At 45.2% G+C, this 26,254-nt stretch overlaps 1 protein-coding gene across 1 annotated transcript in view; it reads left to right on the top strand.

The window, feature by feature from the left end:
- The window catches only part of MINDY4B (MINDY family member 4B), a 171,113-nt gene that overhangs the window by 99,530 nt on the left and 45,329 nt on the right, over window positions 1–26,254 (top strand). Inside the window, exons 12-13 of the mRNA XM_029617353.1 lie at window positions 2,415–2,485; window positions 7,037–7,232. Of these exons, the coding sequence (XP_029473213.1) occupies window positions 2,415–2,485; window positions 7,037–7,232 (267 nt within the window). The remainder of the gene's footprint in view (window positions 1–2,414; window positions 2,486–7,036; window positions 7,233–26,254) is intronic.

Genomic DNA, 26,254 nt, shown 5'->3' with positions numbered 1-26,254 from the left:
CTAACATAGCTGGATAAGAAGCGATATTCTTACTTATCTGGTTACATTTTTTTTTAATTCTTTATTTATAAATTCTAACAATTATAGTCAAAATGATCTTGAAAAAGAAAATGGACAGCTTCTACAAAAGTTGGCTTTTATTTAATGACCACATCAAGAGGGAGAAAAAAATAGAAAACACACTAAAGAAACATGTAACAATCGTAATAGGTCAAAAACCCCCACTTTATGGGTAAAACAAGTTTGGAGTAATCTGATTTTGAAGAAAGGATTCTAACTGAATAGGATCATAAAAAAATATAATTACTACCTTTATATTTAAAACAACAGTTACAAGAAAATTTTAAAAGAAAAGTGCCTCCCATATCAATCACTCAATGCATATTATAAGTAAATGCCTTCCTCTTTAGTTGAGTCCAGGAAAAATTGCCATAGCTTGGCCATAAAAAGATTTATCCTTAAGATTAAAAAAAAGCCTTAAAGTCCAGTCTTTGTCACTTTCACAAGCAAACATATCTGGTAAAGTTGACCTTTCCTTATTCTCTGAGATTGATTGCTCTAAAACAAACCCAGTAAGACTATAGCTTTACAACAGATGGTATCACTTCTTTGGAAACATTTTAACAGATCTAAATAAAATGTTCTTAGTGAAGGAATGGAGGAAAGTAGGGGAGAGTTAGGAAAATGTAGAAATCAGGGATTACATTTTCTCAAATTATTACCTAGATTTTCCAATTTACGATACATTTATTTATTTAAAAATTTTTATATACTGCCTATACCATGGAATTAGATCAAAGCGGTTCACAAGGAGCACACTCATAATAAAAACATAAAAATCACACATAAAATAGTAAGAACAAATCAAGATAGTAGATCATAATGTTGCGCTTGTGGAAGGAATGGATCCTGCGACTGAGGTAGAAGTTGACTCTGCTTGAGGGGGAAACCCTCTCAGGCCCCTCCCATCAGTAAGAGAGACCAGTCAGGAAGCAGAGGCCGGCTGGAGCTTCGCCAATACCAGCTTGCATTCCCCGTAGGTTGAGCCCTTGGTTACCAGGGCCGGCTGGTCTTAGGTGGGCCTCTGCGTGGATGATCCTGTGGAAGATGACACAGCGATGATACAGGCTGGGTCCGGGCAGACGATCGGGACAGGTGGCGAAACTCGTAGTCGGGGTTCTAGCCAGAGGTCAGGGCAGGCAGCGAAACTCATAGTCAAAGTCCGAGCCAGGAAGTCCGTCCAAGGAAGGGAAGCTGGAGGGCAGGAGCAGGACAGGAGAAGGTGATGGAGAGTAGGGGAGCCGGGTGCAGGAACGCAGGAACGTAGCTCCAGACAAGCGAAGGGACTTATTGCCAAGGCAAGTTCTGAGTGTCAGAGCTTGCCTTATATAGGAGGAGCTGGAATGTCATCAGAAGGGGCCATGGGAGGATTTCCCATCACGGACCCTTTAAGTTTGAAGAGATGCCACTAAGTTAGATCTTTTGCTATAGGACCACTTCAATAGTGGCAGAAAGCCAAAGTGGAATATTCTTTCACACCATTGCAACAGAGAACATGGACATCTAAGATATGAAGTGTTGCAGAACCCTTCTTGTGATGTATGGAAATAGCCTAATACTTTTGGATTTATTCTAGCAACTCCTCACCCAGTCACATCTCTCCATAAATCTAGAGTTAATAACATGCTTCCCAATCATATTCAGATTTAGATAACTTTATTGGCATGATAGTTTACATGTGTTGCCATAGTAATATACAGAGTTATTAAAAGGGGTAGGAAAAGAAGGGAAAATAATTACAAAATGATAAGCCAAGAAAAGGTACAGGTTACAGAAAGTACAGCATTAGGGAGCTGCCTAAGGTTTTGGTGCTGGTCTGAATTGTCCCTGATCAGGTTTCATTTCAGGCCTGGTGGTAGGATACCACGTATTTTGCTGCTATAGTCACTGCTTCTCCTCTTTCCCCCAGGATTATGCAGAGTTTTTCTTGCTCATTCTTTTCTGGAAAGTCTCAGGTTTTCTCTGCCAGCTTTGGAAAATGTGCATCTCTGATCTCTTTGTATTTTACATAGCACAGGAGGAAATGCATTTCTGTTTCTATTTCTCCAGTATTGCATTGCAGGCAGAGTCTGTCTAGTATAGCTTGTGTCTACATGTTTCTATTTCTCATCAAGCTATAAGACAAATGATTAAAAAGATTTCCCCATATGCACATAAATTGAAGAATCAGACTCCATTTAACTTAATAAATTACTTAGAAAACAAGAAACAAAGAAGGCAACAGCTCTATCACACTCTCGAACAGACATAAATATCAAAGACACAATCAATCAGACAAACTAACTTCAAGCAGATGTATGGTTGTGTATTATCTAAGTGAAACAGCAATTATCTTTTTTGTTTATTTTTATTAGTTCAACGATAAAGGAAGTCATGGTGTCATCTTATTTCTGTATAGCTTGATATTCTCGCGAACATTTGAAAGGTAAGTTTTATTTAAATTTATTTTAAATTTATTTAAAAATTTTCTATACCGTTGTTAAGTTAAATACCATCACAACGGTTTACAGAAGGGCACGATAAAGAGAAATATGGGTGGTATAGATTACAAATTACTCGTGTGCCATCATAGTACGGTAACAATGTAAAATAATAAACTAGGTGTGTAAATTAAACCTGATTGTTAGGAACAAATTAGGCAGTTTGATTTTAAAATTAATATGCTTATGTAGGTTACTAAAAACTTCTAGCTTGGTGCATCCTTATCGCTCAACTATTTTTCTCCTTTTCTTTATCTTTATAAAATGCTTGTTTAAAAAGCCAGGTTTTCAGATTAGTTTTGAATAATTTCAGATTTGTCTGTAGTCTTATTTCGAGTGGCATGGTATTCCAGAGTACAGGACCAGCCAGTGACAGTGCTCTTTCCCTTACTTGCGTGAGATGTGCTGATTTGACAGAGGGGACAGTAGAGCTTTATTTGCAGATCTCAGGTTTCTTTGTGGTAAGTGTCTTGTTTTGTGACCTCCCTCTTTCAGTTTCAGTCTTCTAGTACCATAGTTGTTTTAAATGACTGGTTGCACATCACCAGAAACAACGCCACAATTTAATTTTCAAGTTCCTTCAGAACTCTAAGGTGAATTACCTCTGGTCCCAGTGATGCGTTATTCTTTAGTCTGTCAATCTGAGTTATTATGTGCTCCAGTTTCACAATGCTGAGAGTCATCACTATCAAAAAAATGTTTCTGCTGTGTGTATGACCCTGACATTTAATTTTTCTGCTATTTTTGTCCTTCCTGACCTCTCCTTTTATCCTTTGGTCATCTAGAGACCCAACTGACTCCCTCACAAGCTTTGTGCTTTGCATGTATTTGAAAAAGATTTTACTACTTGTTCTTACCTCTATGGAAAGTTTCTGTTGGATTTGTGGACCCCTGGGCCGGTCGGAGCCAGAAGAGGAGCTGCTGTAGGTGTTTTCCAGCAGCGACCCCGAACGGGAGGCGGAGAGGACAGACTAGTGGCTGGCCGAAGGAGGAACTCTGGGAGCTCTATGCGACCAAGAGCTCTGGCGAGGACGGAGATGAAGAAGGCGCTGGCACTGTGTTGAGGGAACCTTCGCCCTGGAAGCCGATCCTCCCCTGAGAGGAGCTCGTAGGAGTTCGGCCGCTGGGACTTAGGAGATTTACCCTGGAAGCCGAAGTCCCCCCAGGAGGAGCCCGTAGGGACCCGGCCGCTGGGACTTAGGAGGGCCCACGGGGGCCTGGTCAGCTGTGGTCCAAGGTTGAGTGCCGAAGGGTCGTTGCTCGCCAGTCCAGAGTCAGGAGCCAATGAATCGCCATCAGCCAGTCCGAGGTCAGGAGCCAGAGAATCAACGTAAGCCGGTCCGGGGTCAGAAGCCAGGGGGTCAACGCAAGCCGGTCCAAGGTCAGAAGCCAGAAGATACCAAATACCAGTCCGGGGTCAGGAGCCAAGAATATCCGTAAGCCAATCCGAGTCAGGAAGCAATAGAAGACAAGACAGCACGAACGCAGCAACTGAAGACAGGAGCAAGCCTGGGAACCTCGTTGCAAGGCGCTGGAGAGAAGCAACTGCAGGGCTTAAATAGCCCTGCAGCGTCTGACATCACCGGAGGCTCTTGTTTGAATTTCCCGTGCTGGCCCCTTTAAAAGGTAGGCAGAGACGCGCGCGCGCGTCTAGGAGGTGGGGCCAGACGCCGAAGGACGCCGGCTGCTCCGGCGAGGCGGACACGCGGCAGCAGAGGGCCCTGCAGGACCGGGAGAGGCTGTCCGACGTCGGGGTTGCGGCAGGGAAGGTCCCCGGAGGCCCGGGGATCGTGGGCAAACACCGGAGCCGCGGTCGGGTAGGTGGCGATCCCGGGACTGACCCGGGATCGCAACAGTACCCCCCCTCCTACGCCCCCGTCCGGGGGGCCGAGGCTTGTCCGGGTGCTGGGCATGAAACTGGCGAAGGAGGTCCTTATCCAGTATGTGGGCAGAGGGTTCCCACGAGCTTTCCTCAGGTCCATAGCCCTCCCAGGACAGGAGGTATTCCCACCGGTGACGGCGGAGCCGTACATCCAGTACTTCTTTAACCGTGTATGTGGTCCCAGGGTCGGCAGTAATGGTCGTAGGCTTCGGAGGTAAAGGATGGAAGCGGGAGAGGACCACTGGTTTTAGGAGGGAGACATGGAAGACGTCATGGATGCGGAGCATAGAGGGAAGGCGTAGACGGTAGGAAACCGCACCAACACGTTCAGCCACCTGGAAGGGACCGATGTAACGAGGTGCCAGCCTCATGGACGGGAGCCGGAGCTGGATGTTCCGAGTACTGAGCCATACTCTGGAACCGGGCAGAAGCACAGGAGCGGGTCGCCGGGACTTGTCTGCGTACGCCTTGAAGCGTGCGGCGGTATGGCGGAGCTTCTCTTGAGTGGAGAGCCAAAGCTGCTGAATTTGGCTGGCCGTCAATTGCGCTGCGGGCGAGGGCGTAGGAACAGACAGCGGGAGAGGTGACTTGGGTACCTTCCCATATACCATCTTGAAGGGAGGCTGTTGCGTGGCGGAGTGTCGATGGCGGTTGTAAGAGAACTCCGCCCACGGAAGAAGAGTAGCCCAGTTGTCCTGCTGTTCCCTTACGAAGGCTCGCAGGAACATCTTCAGGGTTCGGTTCGTGCGCTCTACTTGGCCGTTGCCCTGAGGGTGAAACGCCGTGGTCAAGTCTACTTGAACCCCAAATTTCTGACAGAGCGCCCGCCAGTATTTCGCCGTAAATTGGGGTCCCCGGTCTGAAGCGATGTGTTGCGGTAAGCCATGCAGGCGAAAGATATGTCGGATGAACAGCTCCGCTAACTCCGGAGCCGTAGGCAACTTGGCTAGGGGCACGAAATGGGCCATCTTCGAAAAGCGGTCAATGGTGACCCAAACCACCGTTTTCCCCTGGGATGGCGGCAGCTCTACCACAAAGTCCGTGGAGATATGCGTCCACGGTTCCGTAGGTATCGGGAGAGGTTGGAGAAGACCCCAGGGACGTCCTGGTAACGGCTTTTGCTGAGCGCAGGTGGGGCATGACTGGACATACAGGCGGACGTCTTCCTTCACTCGTGGCCACCAATAGAACTCGGTTAAAAGCTCCAGCGTCCGAGCGATTCCAGGATGACCCGCAGTCAGTGAGTCGTGTGCCCAAGCTAGCACCTTTTTCCTCGAGCGGAGAGGAACCACCGTCCTACCAACGGGTACTAGTTCGGTGGCTGCCAACTGGACTTTTGCCGGATCTAATATGTACTGAGGAGGCTCAGAAGAATCTTCTATTTCAGTGGTGCGGGAGAGAGCATCAGCCTTAATATTTTTGGATGCTGGTCGGTACCGGAGCGAGAAATTGAACCGGCTAAAAAAGAGGGACCAGCGCGCCTGCCTGGGGTTGAGCCTTTGTGCTTGAGATAGATACGCCAGGTTCTTGTGATCGGTATAAACCACAATTGGGTGTTGGGCCCCCTCCAACCACTGGCGCCATTCCTCGAAGGCCAATTTAATGGCCAGTAGCTCTTTGTCCCTGATACCATAGTTCCTCTCGGCAGGCGAGAATTTCCGGGAGAAATAGGAACACAGCCGGAGCTTACCCACACTAGAAATCTGGAACAGAACGGCCCCTACGGCCACACTGGAGGCATCCACTTCTACCACAAACGGGCGTGTGGGATCCGGATGTCGGAGACAAGTGTCCTGAAGGAAGGCCTTCTTTAGGGTCTGGAAGGCCTATATGGCGGTGGGAGGCCAATTTCGGGCATCAGCACCCTTGCGTGTGAGGGCCGTAAGGGGGGCTACCAAGCTGGAATACTGTGGGATGAAGTGGCAGTAAAAGTTGGCGAAACCCAGGAAGCGTTGGAGCGCCTTTATACCCATGGGTTGGGGCCACTTCTGGATCACTGCGACTTTCTCGGGGTCCATACGGAAACCGGTCGATGAGACGATGTACCCTAGGAAGGGCAAGGATTCCTTTTCAAACTGGCATTTCTCCAGCTTGGCGTACAGCCGGTTCTCTCGTAGCTTTAGCAGCACCTGGCGTACGTGTTGGCGATGTTCCCCCAGGTTCTGGGAGAAGATTAGGACGTCGTCGAGGTAGACAATTACTGATGTGTATAGTAGGTCGCGCAATACCTCATTCATTAAGTTCTGAAACACGGCCGGGGCGTTGCAGAGTCCAAATGGCATGACGAGGTACTCATAATGGCCGTCCCTGGTGTTAAAGGCGGTCTTCCACTCGTCTCCTGGTCGAATTCGTACGAGGTTGTACGCCCCCCTAAGGTCCAACTTGGAGAAGATGCGGGATCCCTGTAACCGATCCAGGAGCTCTGGAATGAGGGGTAAGGGATAGCGGTCCCGTCGGGTGATCTGATTCAGGCCCCGGTAGTCAATACAGGGCCGCAGGGACCCATCCTTCTTGGCTACAAAGAAGAAGCCGGCCCCTGCCGGGGATTTCGATGGGCGTATGAATCCTCGGTCAAGATTCTCCTTGATGTAGGCTGACATGGCCTTGGTCTCAGGCAGGGACAGGGGGTAAACTCTGCCACGAGGAGGCGTGGTATCCGGCAGCAGATCAATCGCACAGTCGAAAGGGCGATGTTCCGGGAGCAACTCAGCCTTTTCTTTCGAGAAGACATCCTTGAAGGCCTGGTACGGAGGCGGTACCGTCAGCGGGGCTGTAAGGAGTGGAAGCGTCTGAAGCGGACAGGCAGGGAGGCAAGTGTGGAAGCAGGCTGGCCCCCATGACGTAATCTGAAGCGAGTGCCAGTCTATGACTGGCGAGTGTTTTCTTAGCCAGGGCAGTCCGAGGATGAGGGGGTGAATAGATCTCTCCAGGATGAGGAAAGAGATCTCCTCTTTATGAAGGAGCCCGACCTGCAGCTGAAGAGGGCTCGTACGAGTGGTGATGGAGCCAGGAAGGGGAACCCCCTGGATGGACGATACTCGCAACGGAGGCTCCTGCGGCAAGACTTTGAGGTGCAATTGTTGTACCAGGTCCCGGAGGATAAAATTCCCCCCAGAGCCCGAGTCTATTAGTGCCTGGGTGTCGAACCCTCCTCCCGGGAGTGAGAGCTTAGCTGGAACCGTGCATGGGGAGTCTGGAGAGATACTGCCTAGAGTCAACTCCCCTCTTGACTCTAGGTTCTGGCGTTTCGCGGACGCTCGGTACAGCGCGCCAGGAAATGCCCGTTACCACCACAGTAGAGACAAAGTCCCTGTGAACGTCGGCGCCTTCGTTCCTCGGCCGAGAGAGGACCCCGACCCAGCTGCATGGGTTCTTCAGACGGGGAGGCAGCTGCCGTGGTCGGAGGGGTACGAACCCGGGGTGGCGTGGTTCGACGGGCGGAAAGCCCCTGGGTGGACCTTCGCTCTCGGAACCGACGCTGGATGCGCCGATCCACACGTCCAGCCAGCTCGATGAGTTCCTGTAAATCGTCTGGAAGGTCCCGGGCCGCAAGTTCATCCTGGAGCCGAGGGGACAGGCCCTCCAGAAAAATGCCATGCAAGCTATCTTCGCCCCAGGCCAGCTCGGTGGTCAGGGTCTGGAATTCCATCGCAAATTCCTCTAGGGGGCGATTTCCTTGCTTCAGCTGGAGCAGTTCAGAGGCGGCGGTGGAGGCCCGAGATGGCTCATCAAAGATCCTCCGGAATGCCTTGACAAATTGCACAAGATTATTTAAGCGAGGATCTTGGCGTTCCCAAAGGGAGGAAGCCCAAGTCAGCGGTTTCCCATCCAGAAGGGAAATGATGTAGGTCGTCTTCGCTCGGTCCGTGGTGAATTGCGCAGGCAGGAGGTCAAAACAGATGTAACAGTGATTGAGGAACCCCCGACATGCCTTCGGGTTTCCAGAGTACCTAGGAGGTGCTGGCATCTGTACCGGGACAGGAGAACCCGGGTTGACCTGAGAAGTGGAAGCTGCGGAGTGAACTGCGGGGTTCCCATCTACACGATCCGCCAGGCGTTGTACGGCAGACATCAACGTATCCAGACAGGACTGCTGTTGCTGCAACTTCTGGGCTATGCCTGGAATGGCTTTTAGGCCGGCGAGGTCCGCCGGGTCCATGGCCTTGCAATCTGTTGGATTCGTGGACCCTTGGGCCGGTCGGAGCCAGAAGAGGAGCTGCTGTAGGTGTTTTCCAGCAGCGACCCCGACCGGGAGGCGGAGAGGACAGACTAGTGGCTGGCCGAAGGAGGAACTCTGGGAGCTCTATGCGACCAAGAGCTCTGGCGAGGACGGAGATGAAGAAGGCGCTGGCACTGTGTTGAGGGAACCTTCGCCCTGGAAGCCGATCCTCCCCCGAGAGGAGCTCGTAGGAGTTCGGCCGCTGGGACTTAGGAGATTCACCCTGGAAGCCGGAGTCCCCCCAGGAGGAGCCCGTAGGGACCCGGCCGCTGGGACTTAGGAGGGCCCACGGGGGCCTGGTCAGCTGTGGTCCAAGGTTGAGTGCCGAAGGGTCGTTGCTCGCCAGTCCAGAGTCAGGAGCCAATGAATCGCCGTCAGCCAGTCCGAGGTCAGGAGCCAGAGAATCAACGTAAGCCGGTCCGGGGTCAGAAGCCAGGGGGTCAACGCAAGCCGGTCCAAGGTCAGAAGCCAGAAGATACCAAATACCAGTCCGGGGTCAGGAGCCAAGAATATCCGTAAGCCAATCCGAGTCAGGAACCAATAGAAGACAAGACAGCACGAACGCAGCAACTGAAGACAGGAGCAAGCCTGGGAACCTCGTTGCAAGGCGCTGGAGAGAAGCAACTGCAGGGCTTAAGTAGCCCTGCAGCGTCTGACGTCACCGGAGGCTCTTGTTTGAATTTCCCGCGCTGGCCCCTTTAAAAGGTAGGCAGAGACGCGCGCGCGCGTCTAGGGGGCGGGGCCAGACGCCGAAGGACGCCAGCTGCTCCGGCGAGGCGGACAAGCGGCAGCAGAGGGCCCTGCAGGACCGGGAGAGGCTGCCCGACGTCAGGGTTGCGGCAGGGAAGGTCCCTGGAGGCCCGGGGATCGTGGGCAAACGCCGGAGCCGCGGTCGGGTAGGTGGCGATCCCGGGACCGACCCGGGATCGCAACAACAAAGGCCCTTGTTTCACCAATGGCTACATCAGGGGATATTATAAGGTTAACTCGGGGGTAATACCTAATGGAGGTTAATAAAGTTCACTGTCATGTGATCTCTCAACAGCAATTGTTCACTTGTGGTACTTATTTGTGTTTAAATAGTTATTCAAAGGTGAATCCAATTCTCCTCTGATGACCGACCCCCAAATGTTATGTCTCAAATGTGAATCTCCATAAATCTTTAAACTTCCGTTTCACTAAATAAACAAACCGATGAAGCTGCAACCACTCACAAGTTACAAAAATGTTTTAACTGAAACCTCTAACTGGTCATCAAATCCCAGAGCAATCCAAGTACGGTATCTAAGATTTCAATTGGAACTCTCATATACAATGACACACCAACACTTTTCCTCCCACCAAGAATCAACAATGCCGCCGGCAAGATATATGTATTGTATGATATACATTTTTATGATGAGTTTTATGCTGATTTTGTAATAAATGATTAAATATAATACTCAGGTGTTTGGATTTGTTAACCATACAGACAACACGCATTTTTGCCTTCTTTTTGTATAGCTTAACCTTTCAACACAATGCTTGCTGGTAGGTGTTTGAGCCTTAAAAATAGCATGCATGTTGCAACGTTAACATCTCATTTGAGGCAGTCATTAAATTTATAGGGCTTAGTCAACATATCCTAAATAGCACATGGAGAAAAGCATGGCACACTATTTCCTTGTACTAACTAAAGCCTAATTAGCATCAGATACACCATTACCTTGCTGCAATACTCATAACTTTTAGAATGTATGCACACACATCTTCTGGAAAGGGTTCAGTATGCGTGCTAAGTCCTTAGTAATAGCATTCTGTTTCGCATGATTAATATTCTTAGAAAGTACATTAAGCTTTAAAGGCAAATTTTAAAAGCTCTATACACGCCAAAGCTGGGAGACATGCGCAGAGTCGGGCCTGTACTCATGTGTGGACTTTAAAAAGCGCTCAAGTATGCGCGATTCTCCTGGTAGGGGCAAACATTTTTTTTTTTTTTTTTTAAAGAGGTGGGTTGTGGGTGTTTCAGAACATATGAATGAAACCAGCACGTAAGTATTTATGTGCACCTGTGCATGCCAGGTCCCTATCCGAGTAACTTTACTTCTGCTATGGATGGCATGTAACTAATAAAACAAAAAAAACAAGGCTAGTTAGCAAGGTTTTAAGGAATGGGGGTAAAAGGGAGGCTTTATTAATCTTCACTAGCTTCCTAATGAAACTAGGAGAAAATTCATGATCCTTTATTTCACCTACAAATGCATGAACAAGCAGACTCCAGAATATCTCTTACATTTTCTTACTCTCTACAGTGTAGCAAAAGAATTCCAGTCTTCACAGAGGGTCCTTCTTTCCTCTGCTCTTCTAATGTCCACAAAACTAACCTGTACAAGAAAAAAAAAACCCTTCAGCTGCTGTGCCCCCCCAGAAAGCTCCACTTCCCATCTGCCTTGAACCATGCTGCTTCTTTTTCAGAAAGAAAGCAAAGCCATGGTTATTTAACCCAATTTTTTTCTCAGTCTGTTAAATTGATCAAGTCCCACTACCCATGAGCTCATTATGGAGGGCAAATTGAGCTATTGCACTAGACTCTGATTCTGATACTGTTCTTCTAGTAGTTTCGAAGATATTGCAATATCAGTCTGCTTTATTAAATTTACTAGTTCTGTCACCCATGAGCACTTAGGGGTAGATCTTTAAAAAAATACGCGATCGCGTACTTTTGTTCGCGCACCAGGCGGAACAAAAGTACGCTGGATTTTATAAGATACGCGCGTAGCCGCGCGTATCTTATAAAATCCGGGGTCGGCGCGCACAAGGGGGTGCACATTTGTGCAACCTGCGTGCGCCGAGCCCAGCGCGCGCTGCCTGTTTCCTCCGAGGCCGCTCCGATTTCGGAGCGGCCTCGGAGGGAACTTTCCTTCGCCCTCCCCCTACCTTCCCCTACCTAACCCATCCCCCCGGCCCTATCTAAACCCCCCCCCCCAACCTTTGTCGTCCTCCGGTCCCGGGGGCTGGTCCGGAGGCCTCGACCACGCCCCCGGGCCGGCGCCACGTCCCCGGGCCCGCCCCCTCCCGCCCCTTTTCAAAAGCCCCGGGGCTTTACGCGCGCCGGCGCACAAGGGCCCTGCGCGCGTAAATCCAGAAGGATTTACGCATGCAGGCCTTTTAAAATCCACCCCATATTGTTTATGATTCTAGTTCTGGTTTTGACCTTATACTCTATGTTAAATTAAATTAGTTCTGGTACTGTTGTTTGTCTGGTACTGTTTGTCAAAGCTTGAGAGACTGCTTTGATTGATACTGCTTGTTAAACCATTCTAATGAATTGTAATCCTTACATAGAATCTACATGCTTCACCTCAGACACACATACAGAATACAGACCTTCACCAAATACAGACTAAGGGATCACAAATTAGAAACAGAAATGTGAAATCAAAAACTTTGTTTTGCTATCCACTACATTTTCAATCCTCCCCCATCTTTATAGACAGGAGAGGGGATGGATATGAGAAGAGGAAAGGCTGGATTAGGGAACAGAAGGTTCTTCTTTGCTTTCCACTGTGCCCTGTATTATGTTTGGCGGCTCACAGGACTGCCCCAACTGCTGCACTCACCCCAGCCACTGCCAGAGGCCTCCTGTCACAGCAGAATGCTGCCATTGCTGACCACGACTTTTGCTGCCATTCCTGCCAAGCTGCCGCCTCCCCTTAGACACGTGCGTGCATAATATAGGCCCCCACTGTGGGGGCCTATATTATGACATGAGCCCAACCAGGCTGTTTAAGAAAAGGCCTCGCAGCATTACCTCACCTCAGCAATGGGTCTCCTGCCTTCAGCTGTGCGTGTTGCTTCTGTGTTCCTGTTTGTTCCTGTGCTCCAGCCTTGCCTTGCCCAGCCTGCCTTGCCTTAAGCTATCTTGTCCAGTATCTCTTGTGTGTCTTCATCCGTCCTTGGCCTGATCTCCTGGACCTGACCTCTTGCATTGGACCTGACTATGCTTGTCTGCCACCTAGACCTGATCTCTTGCATTGTATCCTGTCTACTTTTGTCTGCTGCCTGCCCCAACCATTGCCCTGTTCCCAGTCTTTTCAGTCTGCCATCAACTATACCACAGCAACTAAGGTTCACTCTCATGCCGTTCATCATAGTTTGCTGAAGCCATGAGCTCGGCGGACACATCCCAGGCCTCTGCCATTGCCAGGTTAGCGTATCAGCTACAACAGCAACAAGGCCAACTGAACAAGATGGCCAATTATCTTCAGGGTATGGCTGCCTGTCCAGCTCCCGAGGTACCTGCTCCAGCACCTCCAGTATGGCCTGCTACTCCCATGCTTCATTAGCCTCTGCCTCCGAGGTACAAGGGGGATACTGCCAAGTGTAGAAGCTTCTTGAATCAATGCCATATGCAATCTGAGTTGCAAGCACCTCCCTTCCCTTCTGATCGTATCAAGATTACATATAACTTGTCTTTGTTGGGTGGTTCTGCCTAACCTGAGCAGAGAAGGCTGTTCTCTGCTGCTTGAGGTTTTAGGTCAATGGTCAATAGAATCATTGGGGCAAAGCCCTGGTATGCTCATACAATGGGCCCTGTTATACTTATAGGTAAAAGTAGCCCTATTGATGATGCCCCCTTAGGCTTGACACTTGAGGAAGCTGCCCCCTCCCATTCCTGGATAACTTCTCTTTCCCCTGCAAAGAGGAGGGGGAAGAAAACTCCCTCCTCCCCCCATTGCTTATGGGTGCATGCACCTTAATATGGTAGATTCATTCCTAGAATCCAGAAGGACTTGATACACTATGTCAGAGAATCTAAGAGATCATACATCACCCCTCTCAAACTTCAGGCTGTGAGACCCTTAATTCTGAATGAATAGGCTTGGAGAATATCCTAGCCTGATGGATCTCTAGGAGGAGAGGAAACCACATTTGTCTCTGTCTTAATAATGTTATGAAAATCATAAGGCATCATCCCATCAGTTATGCAACATGCTAGTAGTCATTTTGAATTATGTTGCTATAATGTTTACTTTTCATTGCAGTTACCTCATCATAACGTTTTGTTTGTAAAACTTTAAGAAGGCAATAATGAAAAGATTTTTCACGGGTAAATGTGCATTTACTGATGTAAAAATATGCTTGATTACTGCATTCCTTCCCCCCATCATATGCACTGTATAACAGTACATATAATTTTACTAATATGAAAAAAGTTTGGTTTGGGAAGTAAAAGTAGGCACAGACGTACTTTTCATGTGTACACTTTGCACCTATTCCCATGCAGGAGAAAAGTACACGGGTATTTTTGTACCCCCATTTTCTGCATGGCTGCATTTTCAAAAATGAACTTGCAATCCTGAAGTACAGAGTACCCGCAAGAGTGCAAGCTCCTCAGGTGGTATGAAAATTGCCCTCTAAAAATCTGTATAAAGATATGGTAAATATAACCCATACAATGCTCAAACCAACATTGGGATGGAAGTAGAATGTGGATGATAAATAATCCTTCTGAAGTTACATGATAATCAATGATAATTATCCCCTTTATGTTTTCGGCATTAGTTGGAGCCTAGAAGCCCAACAGCATTCAAATCAAGGATTAACAGTCTAAGTGTCACCAATAGGATCTGAGGGAGATAGAAACACAAAAAAAGGAGAGAGAGAAAAAGGAAGAGAGAGGGGCAGAAGAGCAATAGAAGAAAAAGGAAGAGAGATTAAATAGCATGTATAGTATATCCCTTTTGAAAATAAAAGGAAAGAAACAATATTTTTCCTTAATCAGGTTTCATTAGCCAGTGCTCCTAGATCTAATAAATTTATTTTTTCAAATATTTGTGGGTAAAAAAAGCATTCAAGCCCTGAGTAAAGTCCAGAGATCAAAGTCAACAAACCATTGATAATTTGAAGAGTAATTAACTCTAAAAGTGAAGAAACTCATGCAGCAAGTTTTTATTATGCTATGGATCCAGTGTGCAGTTGGCTAACCTCAACTGCATATTGATTATATATAAACAATTTACTTCAGTGGATGGTTCACTTTTAGAAGTGAAGCTACATAGTGAAGGTTTCAAATTACAAGCACAATTTTGTTTTCCCTATTCAGTCCTAAAGATTTTGCTATGAAATATAACTTTTCAATAAGCATATATTTTTGAGTGTACAATATTTTTTCCATATCAGTAAATAAGCCACCACTCTCTCTATGTGTATATTCTAAGTAATGTTATGGTCAAAATGTACATGATCAAATTTTATTTTTCCAGAAACATTAGCTTTTTATTGCTCCAGGAAACATAATTTAATGAAAAAGTAAGTACTTCTTCCTTCCAGTGGCAAATGCCTGCTATGTGCCTTTGTGGTACAGACACACTTTTTCTGATCTTATATAGCTTCTGGCCCCCAATAAAATCATACAGTGCTCTATGGAAAATGATGATATACTGTTTTAGGATATGAGCTGGATTGCTTTTATCTTTTCTCTTCTCTAGTTCTTCCCTCACCTCTCTGTCTTTTATAGTATAATCTAGAGGGCAGGGCATCCAGCTGCTTCCACAGCAGAACAATGTTTGGGCAGACTCCATGTTGACACAAGTGCAGAATGTTCATTGGGGTTAGCTTCATATATCATCATTTTTTTTTAATAGGGTGTGAATGAAATTTTTGTGTAATGCTAGGTCCTTTTTTTCACAGCATTTATCATCTTATGCATTGCATTTTCATCTAGTATATTTTTGTATTCTTTTCCTAATATGCTGCCTCTCCATAAGGGGCACATGGCCTTTGGGTCCACAAATTAGTAGCACTGTATTGCAATCAAAAAATGCCAGTGTTTCTGTCATATGTAAGACCTAATAAGTTCACTTGTAAACTGGATATTCTGATTTGCACTTCATCCCTACTCCCTTCATTGAATAATCAACAGGTCGCAGATTTATAGAGAATTAATGTCTTTCTAGATTAATTTACAGTAAATGACCAACAGAGGGGGGTCATTGTTGCTATTATAAAGAAGGAATTAGCAATTAAGAGGTCGATTTTCAAAAGGTTCTAGGCTTCTGATTTTGGAGTTAGGTTCCTAAATTGGCCCTTTTAAAAATTTACAAGGCTTCTAGCATAGTGCTGGTAGGGAGCCACACTGGAAGCATATGTTTCCAGCATACCTGCTTAGCGATGCCAAAAGAACCAGGTCAGGGTGGTGGTAAGATGCTAACATGTTCCAGGCTGAAGACAAAATTAAAATAAAGGTACAGGGAGGGTAGAAGAGTAAGGATTGGGGTAAGGAGAAGAAGAGAAGAGGAGGGGCTACAGAGAGAAATATATTTGATAAAATAGATGAGACCTGGGAGTAGGTAATGTGGGGAGGGTGAGAGACAGGCCTCAACACCTGGCCCATACATTTTTTTTATTATTGAGATGGTGGATGATTTACAAAAGAGGTGGCAGGCTTGGGGCTGGTTAGGGCTTGTAAGTCCGTGATTTTTTTTTTTTTATCAGCGTTTTGCCACCTAACTGGCTATATTCTCTCTCAGATAACTTTAGCTCTGCCCTCAGGCATGTCTACTTCTCGCCCCCTTCACTCTGTGCCCAGACTATGGCTGACTACGTCCATTGAAGAGGGGAAGCAGGGTATCATAGACAAGTCATATCACTGTGAAGGTCTCAGAAGATTTATTTCTTATTTTGTACCAGAAGTATCACAGCATGTTCAATTTTTTTTCAACTGTTGTACAGAGTCTGGCTTGTTGAAGTTTCCAGTTCAGATTTTTTTTTCATGCATTTCCAAATTAACAACAAGAATTCTTTTTACAGAAATGAGAGGTGCAAGATGAAAATACATATATTAAGAAATAAACTTAACAAAGCAAATGATCTATACATCCTTCATTATAAAAGGAAGTAGGGGAGACCATGAGAATTTAAAGAGCGAAAAAGAACCAGGAAATAATAAAAAAAGAAAATGAGAGACAGACACCAGTTATCTCATAGCCAATTACTAAATATAACAGTTATACGTGCTATTTCAAGAATGATCGGTTGAGATGGTTAAAAAAAACCAAACCATAATTCACATTAAGATATCTCACAGAACATTTACAGGGGTAGAGCAAAATAAAATGACACCCCTTAGATACCACCTCAGAATGCATAGAAAGAAATTTTTTCGACATAATTGGGTTACTCTAGTAATATCAGGGTAAATCCATACTTTTTGACCATAGAACGATAGTAAACGATTACGAAAGAAAAATGTTAAGACGTTATTCCTATCAGATTGAAAAACAAATGTCTCCAGGAGAGTTCCTCTCTGTAAAATCTCCATAGTTTAGGATGTTTCCAAAATGTTTCAAAGATCCAATATAGAATCATGAGAACATAAGAAATTGCCATGCTGGGTCAGACCAAGGGTCCATCAAGCCCAGCATCTTGTTTCCAACAGAGGCCAAACCAGGCCACAAGAACCTAGCAATTATCCAAACACTAAGAAGATCCCATGCTACTGATGCAATTAATAGCAGAGGCTATTCCCTAAGTAAACTTGATTAATAGCCGTTAATGGACTTCTCCAAGAACTTATCCAAACCTTTTTTGAACCCAGCTACACTAACTGCACTAACCACATCCTCTGGCAACAAATTCCAGAGCTTTATTGTGTGTTGAGTGAAAAATAATTTTCTCCGATTAGTCTTAAATGTGCTACTTGCTAACTTCATGGAATGCCCCCTAGTCCTTCTATTATTCGAAAGTATAAATAACTGAGTCACATCTACTCGTTCAAGACCTCTCATGATCTTAAAGACGTCTATCATATCCCCTCTCAGCCGTTTCTTCTCCAAGCTGAACAGCCCTAACCTCTTCAGCCTTTCCTCATAGGGGAGCTGTTCCATCCCCTTTATCATTTTGGTTGCCCTTCTCTGTATTTTCTCATCTCCATCACAACTATATCTTTTTTGAGATGTGGCGACCAGAATTGTACACAGTATTCAAGGTGTGGTCTCACCATGGAGCGATATAGAGGCATTATGACATTTTCCATTTTATTAACCATTCCCTTCCTAATAATTCCTAACATTCTGTTTGCTTTTTTTGACTGCTGCAGCACACTGAACCGACGATTTTAAAGTATTATCCACTATGATTCCTAGATCTTTTTCCTGGGTGGTAGCTCCTAATATAGAACCTAACATCGTATAACTACAGCAAGGGTTATTTTTCCCTATATGCAACACCTTGCACTTGACCACATTAAATTGCATCTGCCATTTAAATGCCCAATCTTCCAGTCTTGCAAGGTCCTCCTATAATGTATCACAGTCTGCTTGTGATTTAACTACTCTGAATAATTTTGTATCATCCGCAAATTTGAAAACCTCACTCGTCGTATTCCTTTCCAGATCATTTATATATATATTGAAAAGCACCGGTCCAAGTACAGATCCCTGAGGCACTCCACTGCTTACCCTTTTCCACTGAGAAAATTCTCCATTTAATCCTACTCTCTCTGTTTCTTGTCTTTTAACCAGTTTGTAATCCATGAAAGGACATCGCCTCCTATCCCATGACTTTTTAGTTTTCGTAGAAGCCTCTCATGAGGGACTTTGCCAAATGCCTTCTGAAAATCCAAATACACTATATCTACCGGTTCACTTTTATCCACATGTTTATTAACCCCTTCAAAAAAATGAAGATTTGTTAGGAAAGACTTCCCTTGGGTAAATCCGTGTTGACTGTGTTCTATTAAATCATGTCTTTCTATATGCTCTACGATTTTGATCTTGAGAATAGTTTCCACTATTTTTCACAGCACTGAAGTTAGGCTCACTGGTCTATAGTTACCTGGATCACCCTTGGAGCCTTTTTTAAATATTGGGGTTACATTGGCCACCCTCCAGTCTTCAGATACAATGGATGATTTTAATGATAGGTTACAAATTTTAACTAATAGATCAGAAATTTCATTTTTGAGTTCCTTCAGTACCCTAGGATGCATACCATCCAGTCCAGGTAATTTGCTACTCTTTAGTTTGTCAATCTGGCCTACTACATCTTCCAGGTTCACAGTGATTTCATTCAGTTCGTCTGATTCATCACCCCTGAAAATCATCTCCGGAACTGGTATCTCCCCAACATCCTCATTAGTAAACACGGAAGCAAAGAATTCATTTAGTTTTTCTGCAATCCTGTGACTTGTGGCAAATAATATGCTTTGGTTATCACTGGCATTACAACTGAAGAAATTTTCAAAACTTGAGAAATATAACTTCTGAAAAGTTCTACAGGAGACACCAATCTTATGATAGGAAAAGCCCTGCTCGCGTAAATCCGCCCGGATTTACGCGAGCAGGGCCTTGCGCGCCAGCGCACCTATTTTCCATAGGCCTGCCGGCACGCGCAGAGCCCCGGGATCGCGTGAGTCCCGGGGTTTTTTGTCGGGGCGTGTCGGGGCGGGGCCGATCGGTGCGGCGTTTTGGGGGCGGGACGTGGCGTTTCGGGGGCGGGCCCGGGGGCGTGGTTTTGGTCCGGGGCGGTCCGGGGGCATGGCCGCGCCCCCAGAACCGCCCCCGGGTTGCGTCTCGGTGCGCCAGCGGCCCGCTGGCGCACGTGGATTTACTTCTCCATCCGGGAGGCGTAAATCCATGGACAAAGGTAGGGGGGGGTTTAGATAGGGCCGGGGGGGGGGTTAGGTAGAGGAAGGGAGGGGAAGGTGAGGGGAGGGCGAAAGAGAGTTCCCTCCGAGGCCGCTCCGATTTCGGAGCGGCCTCGGAGGGAACGGGGGCAGGCTGCGCGGCTCGGCGCGTGCCGGCTGCCCAAAATCGGCAGCCTTGCGCACGCCGATCCTGGATTTTAGAAGATACGCGCGGCTACCCGCGTATCTACTAAAATCCAGCGTACTTTTGTTGCGACTGGTGCGCCAACAAAAGTACGCGAACACGCATTTTTTAAAATCTATCCCTAAGATTAGAGCTTCCCAAAGAATTTTCCATATTTTCCAATTTCTTGGAATGTATTTTCTCATATTGAAGTAATGCATGCTGGACTTTCTCAACCGAGGTAACGCGAGAATCAGTAGTATCCAACCTTGATGCATAATTAGAAATTGAACTGGCATTAACTAATAATCAATTGTTGGTATCCAAGGTAACTTTAGTTAATGGTGATATTGAAACTTCAAGAGTCACTAGAGTATCCCAGACCACTTCTAAAGTAATTTTGGGTGGTTTGGAGAGACCTAGCTTAGCAACTGCAACATTCAACAAACCGCCTCCTCTGCAGTTACCTTCTCCACTACCAATGCCGGGAAAGTCTGATATCAGGGCTGAAGCTGAATGAATTACCATTCATTCAGCTCAAAGAAAGTCTAATATCTCCAGCGGCATCCAATTCCACCATCATGACAGCATTAGTAAGAGCCCCAGACTCCTCATGGCCACTTGTGTAAAACTCAAAGCCCCACGAATTACCTCGTGAGAGGCCGAGGAATGATCCAATGGCAACGGCAGGCCTTGGCAAGGAGGAGTAGGTGTAGTAAGTGCACTGGGGGTTAAGGAGATGGCTTCTGCCAGTGGGGATGGCATTCAATCTCAGTCTGTCCCCACAATGGCTCTCATGTCCAGGGTCATTCCTGGCATTCCGGCAAAAAAAACCATCAAACCGGGGTTGATGACTATCCAATGAGGGAGAGCTGGAAATACTCTCCCTCAGCTTAGCCTTCCACTTGGTATGAGGCATATTTGATTGGAAAAACACCAAAAGCAAGAAAATTGGAGAGAGATGTCTTGCTGGTCCTCTCAGTCAGTGGCCATCTCGTCTCCCCCTAAGTCCAGTCCAGTTTTTTTCTGCATATTTTTATTTATACTTTAAGATCTCTTTATTCAGTATTTGGTGAAGGTCTCTGTTTTCTGCATTTGTGATTTAACTTGAGGAATTCTGCAGCATGTAGTTTCTATGTAAGGAACTATAGAAGCTTGGTTTGTTTGTTCTAATAGAGGGTGTAGTGCTGTTTTAGGGCCTGGTGTAATATTTGCAGTGTTGCCTAAAATAGGTCATTTTTTGTTGTTTAAAGTGCTGGCAGTTAGTGCTGTTTTGGTGTGGAAGGTTTACTATTTTGTAATTGTAATTAAGATACGCGCATAACCCTTAAAAAAAACCCCTGCGCGCGCCGAGCCTATTTTGCATAGGCTTGGCAGCGCGCGCAAGCCCCGGGACGCGCGTATGTCTCGGGGCTTGCAAAAAGGGGCATGGTGGGGCAGTCAGGGGGTGGGGCCAGAGCCTCCAGGCACAGCGGCCATTTGCTGCTGTGCCCGGGATCATGGGCCGGCCATCGGCCGGCATGTGTAACCTATGCCTGCCGGTAGGCAGGCGCAACTTACCCAACAAAGCTAAGGAGGGGGGGGTTTCTAGCTAGGGCTGGGGGGCGGGTTAGGTAGGGGAAGGGAGGGGAAGGTGGGGGGAGGGGGAAGTTCCCTCTTAGGCCGGAACGGACAAAGGCTGAGCGGCTCGGCGTGCACAAGTTGCACAATTGTGCACCCCCTTGCACGCACCAACCCTGGATTTTATAACATGCGCGCCCATGTTATAAAATCAGGCGTAGATTTGTTCGCGCCAGGTTGCGCGAATAAATCTACACCCGAGCGCACCTTTTAAAATTTGGCCCATAGCTTTCTGAATGCCAAGCACACACACATCACAAGTTATAATAGGTCTAATACTATATGAGCTCTGAGTGTCTTTTTTGCTTTTTAGCAGGGTCTTCTGGTTGGCATACAGCGGTGCCTATAAATAAAATATATTTGTACATTTGTGATATTTTTACCTCAGAAAACTGTACTTTGAATGTCCCTTTTCATGTAAAATCTAAAGGCATTATTTTGTGTGTGGGGTGGGCTGGATGGGAGGAGATTGGGGCCAGGGCCCAGTGGAGGCAAGTGGGTACAAGGCTGTAAAGTTTGTCTAGGGCACCTATTGCCCTTGCATCGCCGTCCTGCCTCTATAAAAGGCAGAGACTGCTGGTGAATGTCTAGACTCTTAATTTGGTTTTGGAGGAAGCAGGAGTATTTCCTTTGGTTCCTGTTTCTTTTTCTTCTGATTTTGTTTAAAGAACTATTTTCCAATTTTTGATTTAGTGAGAGATGTTTTCAACTCACCCTTCCTTCTATTTTGGATTTGGTTGATTGGTCTGTTCTGAACCTCTCTCTTTAATATAAGCTTAATTAATGCCAATTGAAAAAGCTTGCTATAAAAGACCCTTGAAGTTTTTTTCTCAACATTTTAAGGTCCTGCAGTGATTGGAGCATTCTGATTGATAGTGCTTGATTTCTGGTCTTTTTTAGACAAGATAATTTAATACCAGGTACTTCCAACAACTGATAATTGGCAGAATGTAAGGCTCTCAACAGGATGGTACCTATTAAAAAGTCTAGATAAATTACACAGGGCTTCTTTCTGCAACAATTTATAGACCAACACTAGAATCTTAAGTTTGATTTTCTGTTGGACTGATGACAGCCAGTGCAAATGCTTCAATAGATCCCACATAGGGGCTCTCAAAACCAGGCATGCAGCCGAATTTTGCAAAAGTTGCAAAACTCATACGTGAGGGAGTCCCATATAAAGGGAATTGGAATAATCAATTGTAGTAAATACAAATGCCTAAAACAAAGTGCGAAATTCTGAAATTTCTAAGAATGAGCTTAGATGATGCAACAATCTGAGTTTATAATACCCAGTTGATAAAACAGAGCGTAGATAGCAAGAATAGTATAATTAGGATCAAAATCGAAGCCAAGGTTGCTCATATGTTCTGAAAATAATGTGCACCCGTTTGAATAAAAGCTCAGATAATATAAGAGCTGCAGTAGGAGATCAGGGGGTCTTGGAAGCCAGGGTTTGGTGTAAATTTGTTTAGTTTTGTTTTAAGTTTTTTTTCATTTTTTTTTTTTCAGTTTGGGTAAATGAAACAAAGTAAAATAAACAAGAAATGAAATTTAAAAAAAAGAAAAGCACAACAAAAATCATAACTTCTCATATACATACCCCTAAAAAGCACGCTTCTTCTCTTGCCACCGTGTACTCTGCTAAGGGTACTCAATAGTCTTGACTCATTTCATCATGGCCAGCAGTACCTGATTGAAATGCCTTGAAAACAATGACTGGGCTATTCTTCCTACTACAATCACTGTATTTTGGAAAGAGCCAGTAGCAAGAAAATGGAAGGAAATGAATAGCTTGACCTAGTCTGCTATGGCATTTCCATGATTAGTTAGAGGATCAGTATAATTTTGAATTGCTTTGTAGAGAGACAGAATTGCCCTAAAGCTTAGTCAATACTTTCGGACTACATCTGTCTCCAGTAACCCCAGCAGTGTTGTTCTCAGATGAAATATAAACTGCCTGAGTGCCCTTCTGCGACTGACTCAAGCCAGAGCAGCCTGATCCTCTTGCCTTCTTTCTCTCTCATCTCTTTCCTTTGTTCTTCAGCTTATGCTGCTCAAATTACCTTTACTCACAAGATATATGCAAGCAACTTGAAAAAGTGCATGTAATTCATGCTGGCACAAAGAGAAGCAGTTAGACACTGCCACACTGGGCATAGCAATAGAATAAAATAGCCACTAAAAATGTGAGTTAAGCTTTACTCCACTGCTGACCCAGAAGTTAAATTTCTGGCATTTAAATCATATTTGTTAAGGAGTCTGACCTTTAATGCACCTCCCTGCATTGGTTATAACTGAGGTTTACATGTTTCTGTGCTAATCAACATAGATTCTAACTCATGCAATATCCCTGAGTTGTTAGTGCTAAAATATCCACAGTAAAACAGGGTTTGCCCACTCTAAAAAGTCAGTATGCTTATTACATCTCCTCCTTAGATGCAGTTGCACCATGCATCAACAACATCAATAAAGAAGCATTATATTCCCAGTTTTGGTTTGTATTCCTTTCCAAATAATTCCTATTATTAAATTTGCTTTATTGGCTATTGCCACACACTGAGGACCAGATTTTCAAAGACGCGCGTACCCCCCGAAAACCTGCCCGAAGTTCCCCCTGTGCGCGCCGAGCCTATGTTGAGTAGGCTCGGCGGCACGCACAAGCCCCGGGACACGCGTAGGTCCCGGGGCTTTCCTGGGGGGATGTGTTGCAGCGGCGCGTCATTTGGAGCGGGGCCACGGGCGTGGTTCCAGCCCAGGGCGTTTCGGGGGCATGGTCAAGGCCTCCGAAATGGCTCCTGGGCCTGGGAATCGTGCGCCGGCGGGCAGGAGTAACTTGTGCAACAAAGGTAGGGGGGTTTAGGTAGGGCTAGGGGGGTGGGTTAGGTAGGGGAAGGGAGGGGAAGGTGCAGGGAGTAGAGGGAACGAGGCAGGCTGCGCGGCTCGGCACGCGCAGGCTGCCGATTTTGCACTGCCTTGTGCGCGCCAATCCCAGATTTTAACGGCTACGCGCGTATCTATTAAAATCCCGCGTATTCTTGTTTGTGCCTGGTGTGCAAACAAAAGTACTTGTGTGTGCAAATTTGTAAAATCTACCCCTGAATAAATTATTTCAATATGTTTTCCACATGGACTCCAAGATCCTTTTGCTGAGTGTGACACCTAATGTGAAACTGCATTGTGTACACATAGGGGGTAATTTTCAAAGGAGTTACGCGCATAAATGTAACTACTATTGTAGCAATTTTCAAAAGCCATTTACTCACGTAAAGTGCACTTATGCGAATAAATCCTATGGACGATTCAATGGCATATATTGTAGCAATTTTCAAAAGCCCACTTACTCGAGTAAAGTGCATTTACATGCGTAAAACCCAGATTTACGCATGTAAATGCTTTTTAAAATCTGGCCCACAGGGTCTGATTTTCAAAGCCATTTATGCACTTAAAGCTTGGTTTTATGCAGGTAAATACTTCCTTATAAAATTGCACAGAGTTTGAATGTATAAAAATATACACACAACCTAATTTTGTGCTATAGAAAAATACTTGTTCCAGGGAATGGAACTGGAACAGAGTTGGGATATACATGCATACATTTTATTTGAAAAAGCATGTGACTAATGTAACCCTTACAAGTTAGATGAAAATTGGCATAACTTATGCCTTTTAGCAAGGCTTAAATTATGAGGCTTGTTATAAAATTACCCTCCTTAGTAGGATATTTTTCCCTATGTACATTACTTTGTACTTGTCCACATTAAATATTATCTTCCATTTAGATGCCCAGCCCTCCAGTCTTGCATGTCCTCTTTACAATCTACTCATGTATTTAATAACTTTGAATAATTTAGGGTCAGCTGCAAATTTGATCACTTCAATCATGCTCCCTTTTTTATTTATTACATTTAATATACCATCAAAATTAAAACTCACAAGGCAATGTAATAAATCAGCACTATGCTCAGCACCGATCCCTCAGGTACTCTATTATTCACCATTCTCCATTGGGTAAACTAGTCCTACTCTGTTTCCTATCTTTTAAACAATCCACAATAGGACATTGCCTTCTATCCCATGACTTTTTAATATCTCATAAAGAACTCTATCAGATGCCTTCTGAAAATCCAGATATATTATATTGATTGGTTCACCCTTACTGGCATCTTTCTTTACACCTTCAAAAAATTCTAATAGATAAGGCAAGAATTTCCTTTGCTAAATCCATGTTGACTCTTCCCCATTAAGCTGAGTCTATCCATATGCCAAGTAATTTTGATTTTTAAAATGGCTTCTTCCATTTTACCTGGCACTGATATCAGGCTCACTGGCCAATAGTTTTTCCAGATTACTTCAGAGCCTTTTTTAAAAATTGGCATACATTCACCCCCACCAGTATTCAGGTTTCTATAGCAGATTTTGATAGGATACAGATTACTTGTAACAGGTCTGCAGCTTCACATTTGAGTTATTTTAGAACTTTGGGGTGAATGCTATCTGGTCCTGGTGATTTGTTACATTTTAGTTTGCCAATTTGCGTCTGTTGCATCACAGTTATTAACTTTAGTTTTTCTGAATTATCACCATTAAAATACACTTTTGGTGTGGGTATCTACCCAATATCTTCTTCAGTAAAGACCAAAGCAAACAATTAATTTACTTTTTCTGCTATGACCTGGTCCTCCTTAAGCCCTTTTTTTTTTTTTTTTTTACCACCTGGTGATCTAGTGGTCCAACTCACTCACTCACTCATAAGCTTATTGCTTCTAATGTATTTGAAAATTTTTTTATTTTTTTTCCCTTCTATGGCAAGGTTCAAATGGCTTTTTTGACCTGTATTTTTTATGTTTTACATCTAACTTGCAAGTGCTTATGCTCGTTCCTATTTTCATTTGGATTTGCTTTCCATTTTTGAAATATTTCTTTTTGGCTTTTATTACCACTTTTATCTCAGCCATCAGTTTGTTATTCCAAATAGAAATTATCTCATCCAAAGAGGAATTGAAAACATCTTGCAGAATTTCAATGGCTTGTGCCAATTTTCTAATGCAAGATGTGTGTTGCAAATAAGGATATTTTTCCTTTTTAACTAGCAAGTTATGAGGCACTATGTAAGGCAGAAGAAAATTGATCAATACTGTTGCGCCCGTCAGTCGCAGACGGCTGCGACCGACCATGCTCACCTCTTTTTTCACGCATGCAT

Source organism: Rhinatrema bivittatum, chromosome 9 (genome assembly GCF_901001135.1).
Source record: "Rhinatrema bivittatum chromosome 9, aRhiBiv1.1, whole genome shotgun sequence".
Lineage (NCBI taxonomy): Eukaryota > Metazoa > Chordata > Amphibia > Gymnophiona > Rhinatrematidae > Rhinatrema > Rhinatrema bivittatum.
The sequence above is the reverse complement of the archived record's forward strand: the minus strand, read 5'-3'. Positions and strand labels throughout refer to the sequence as shown.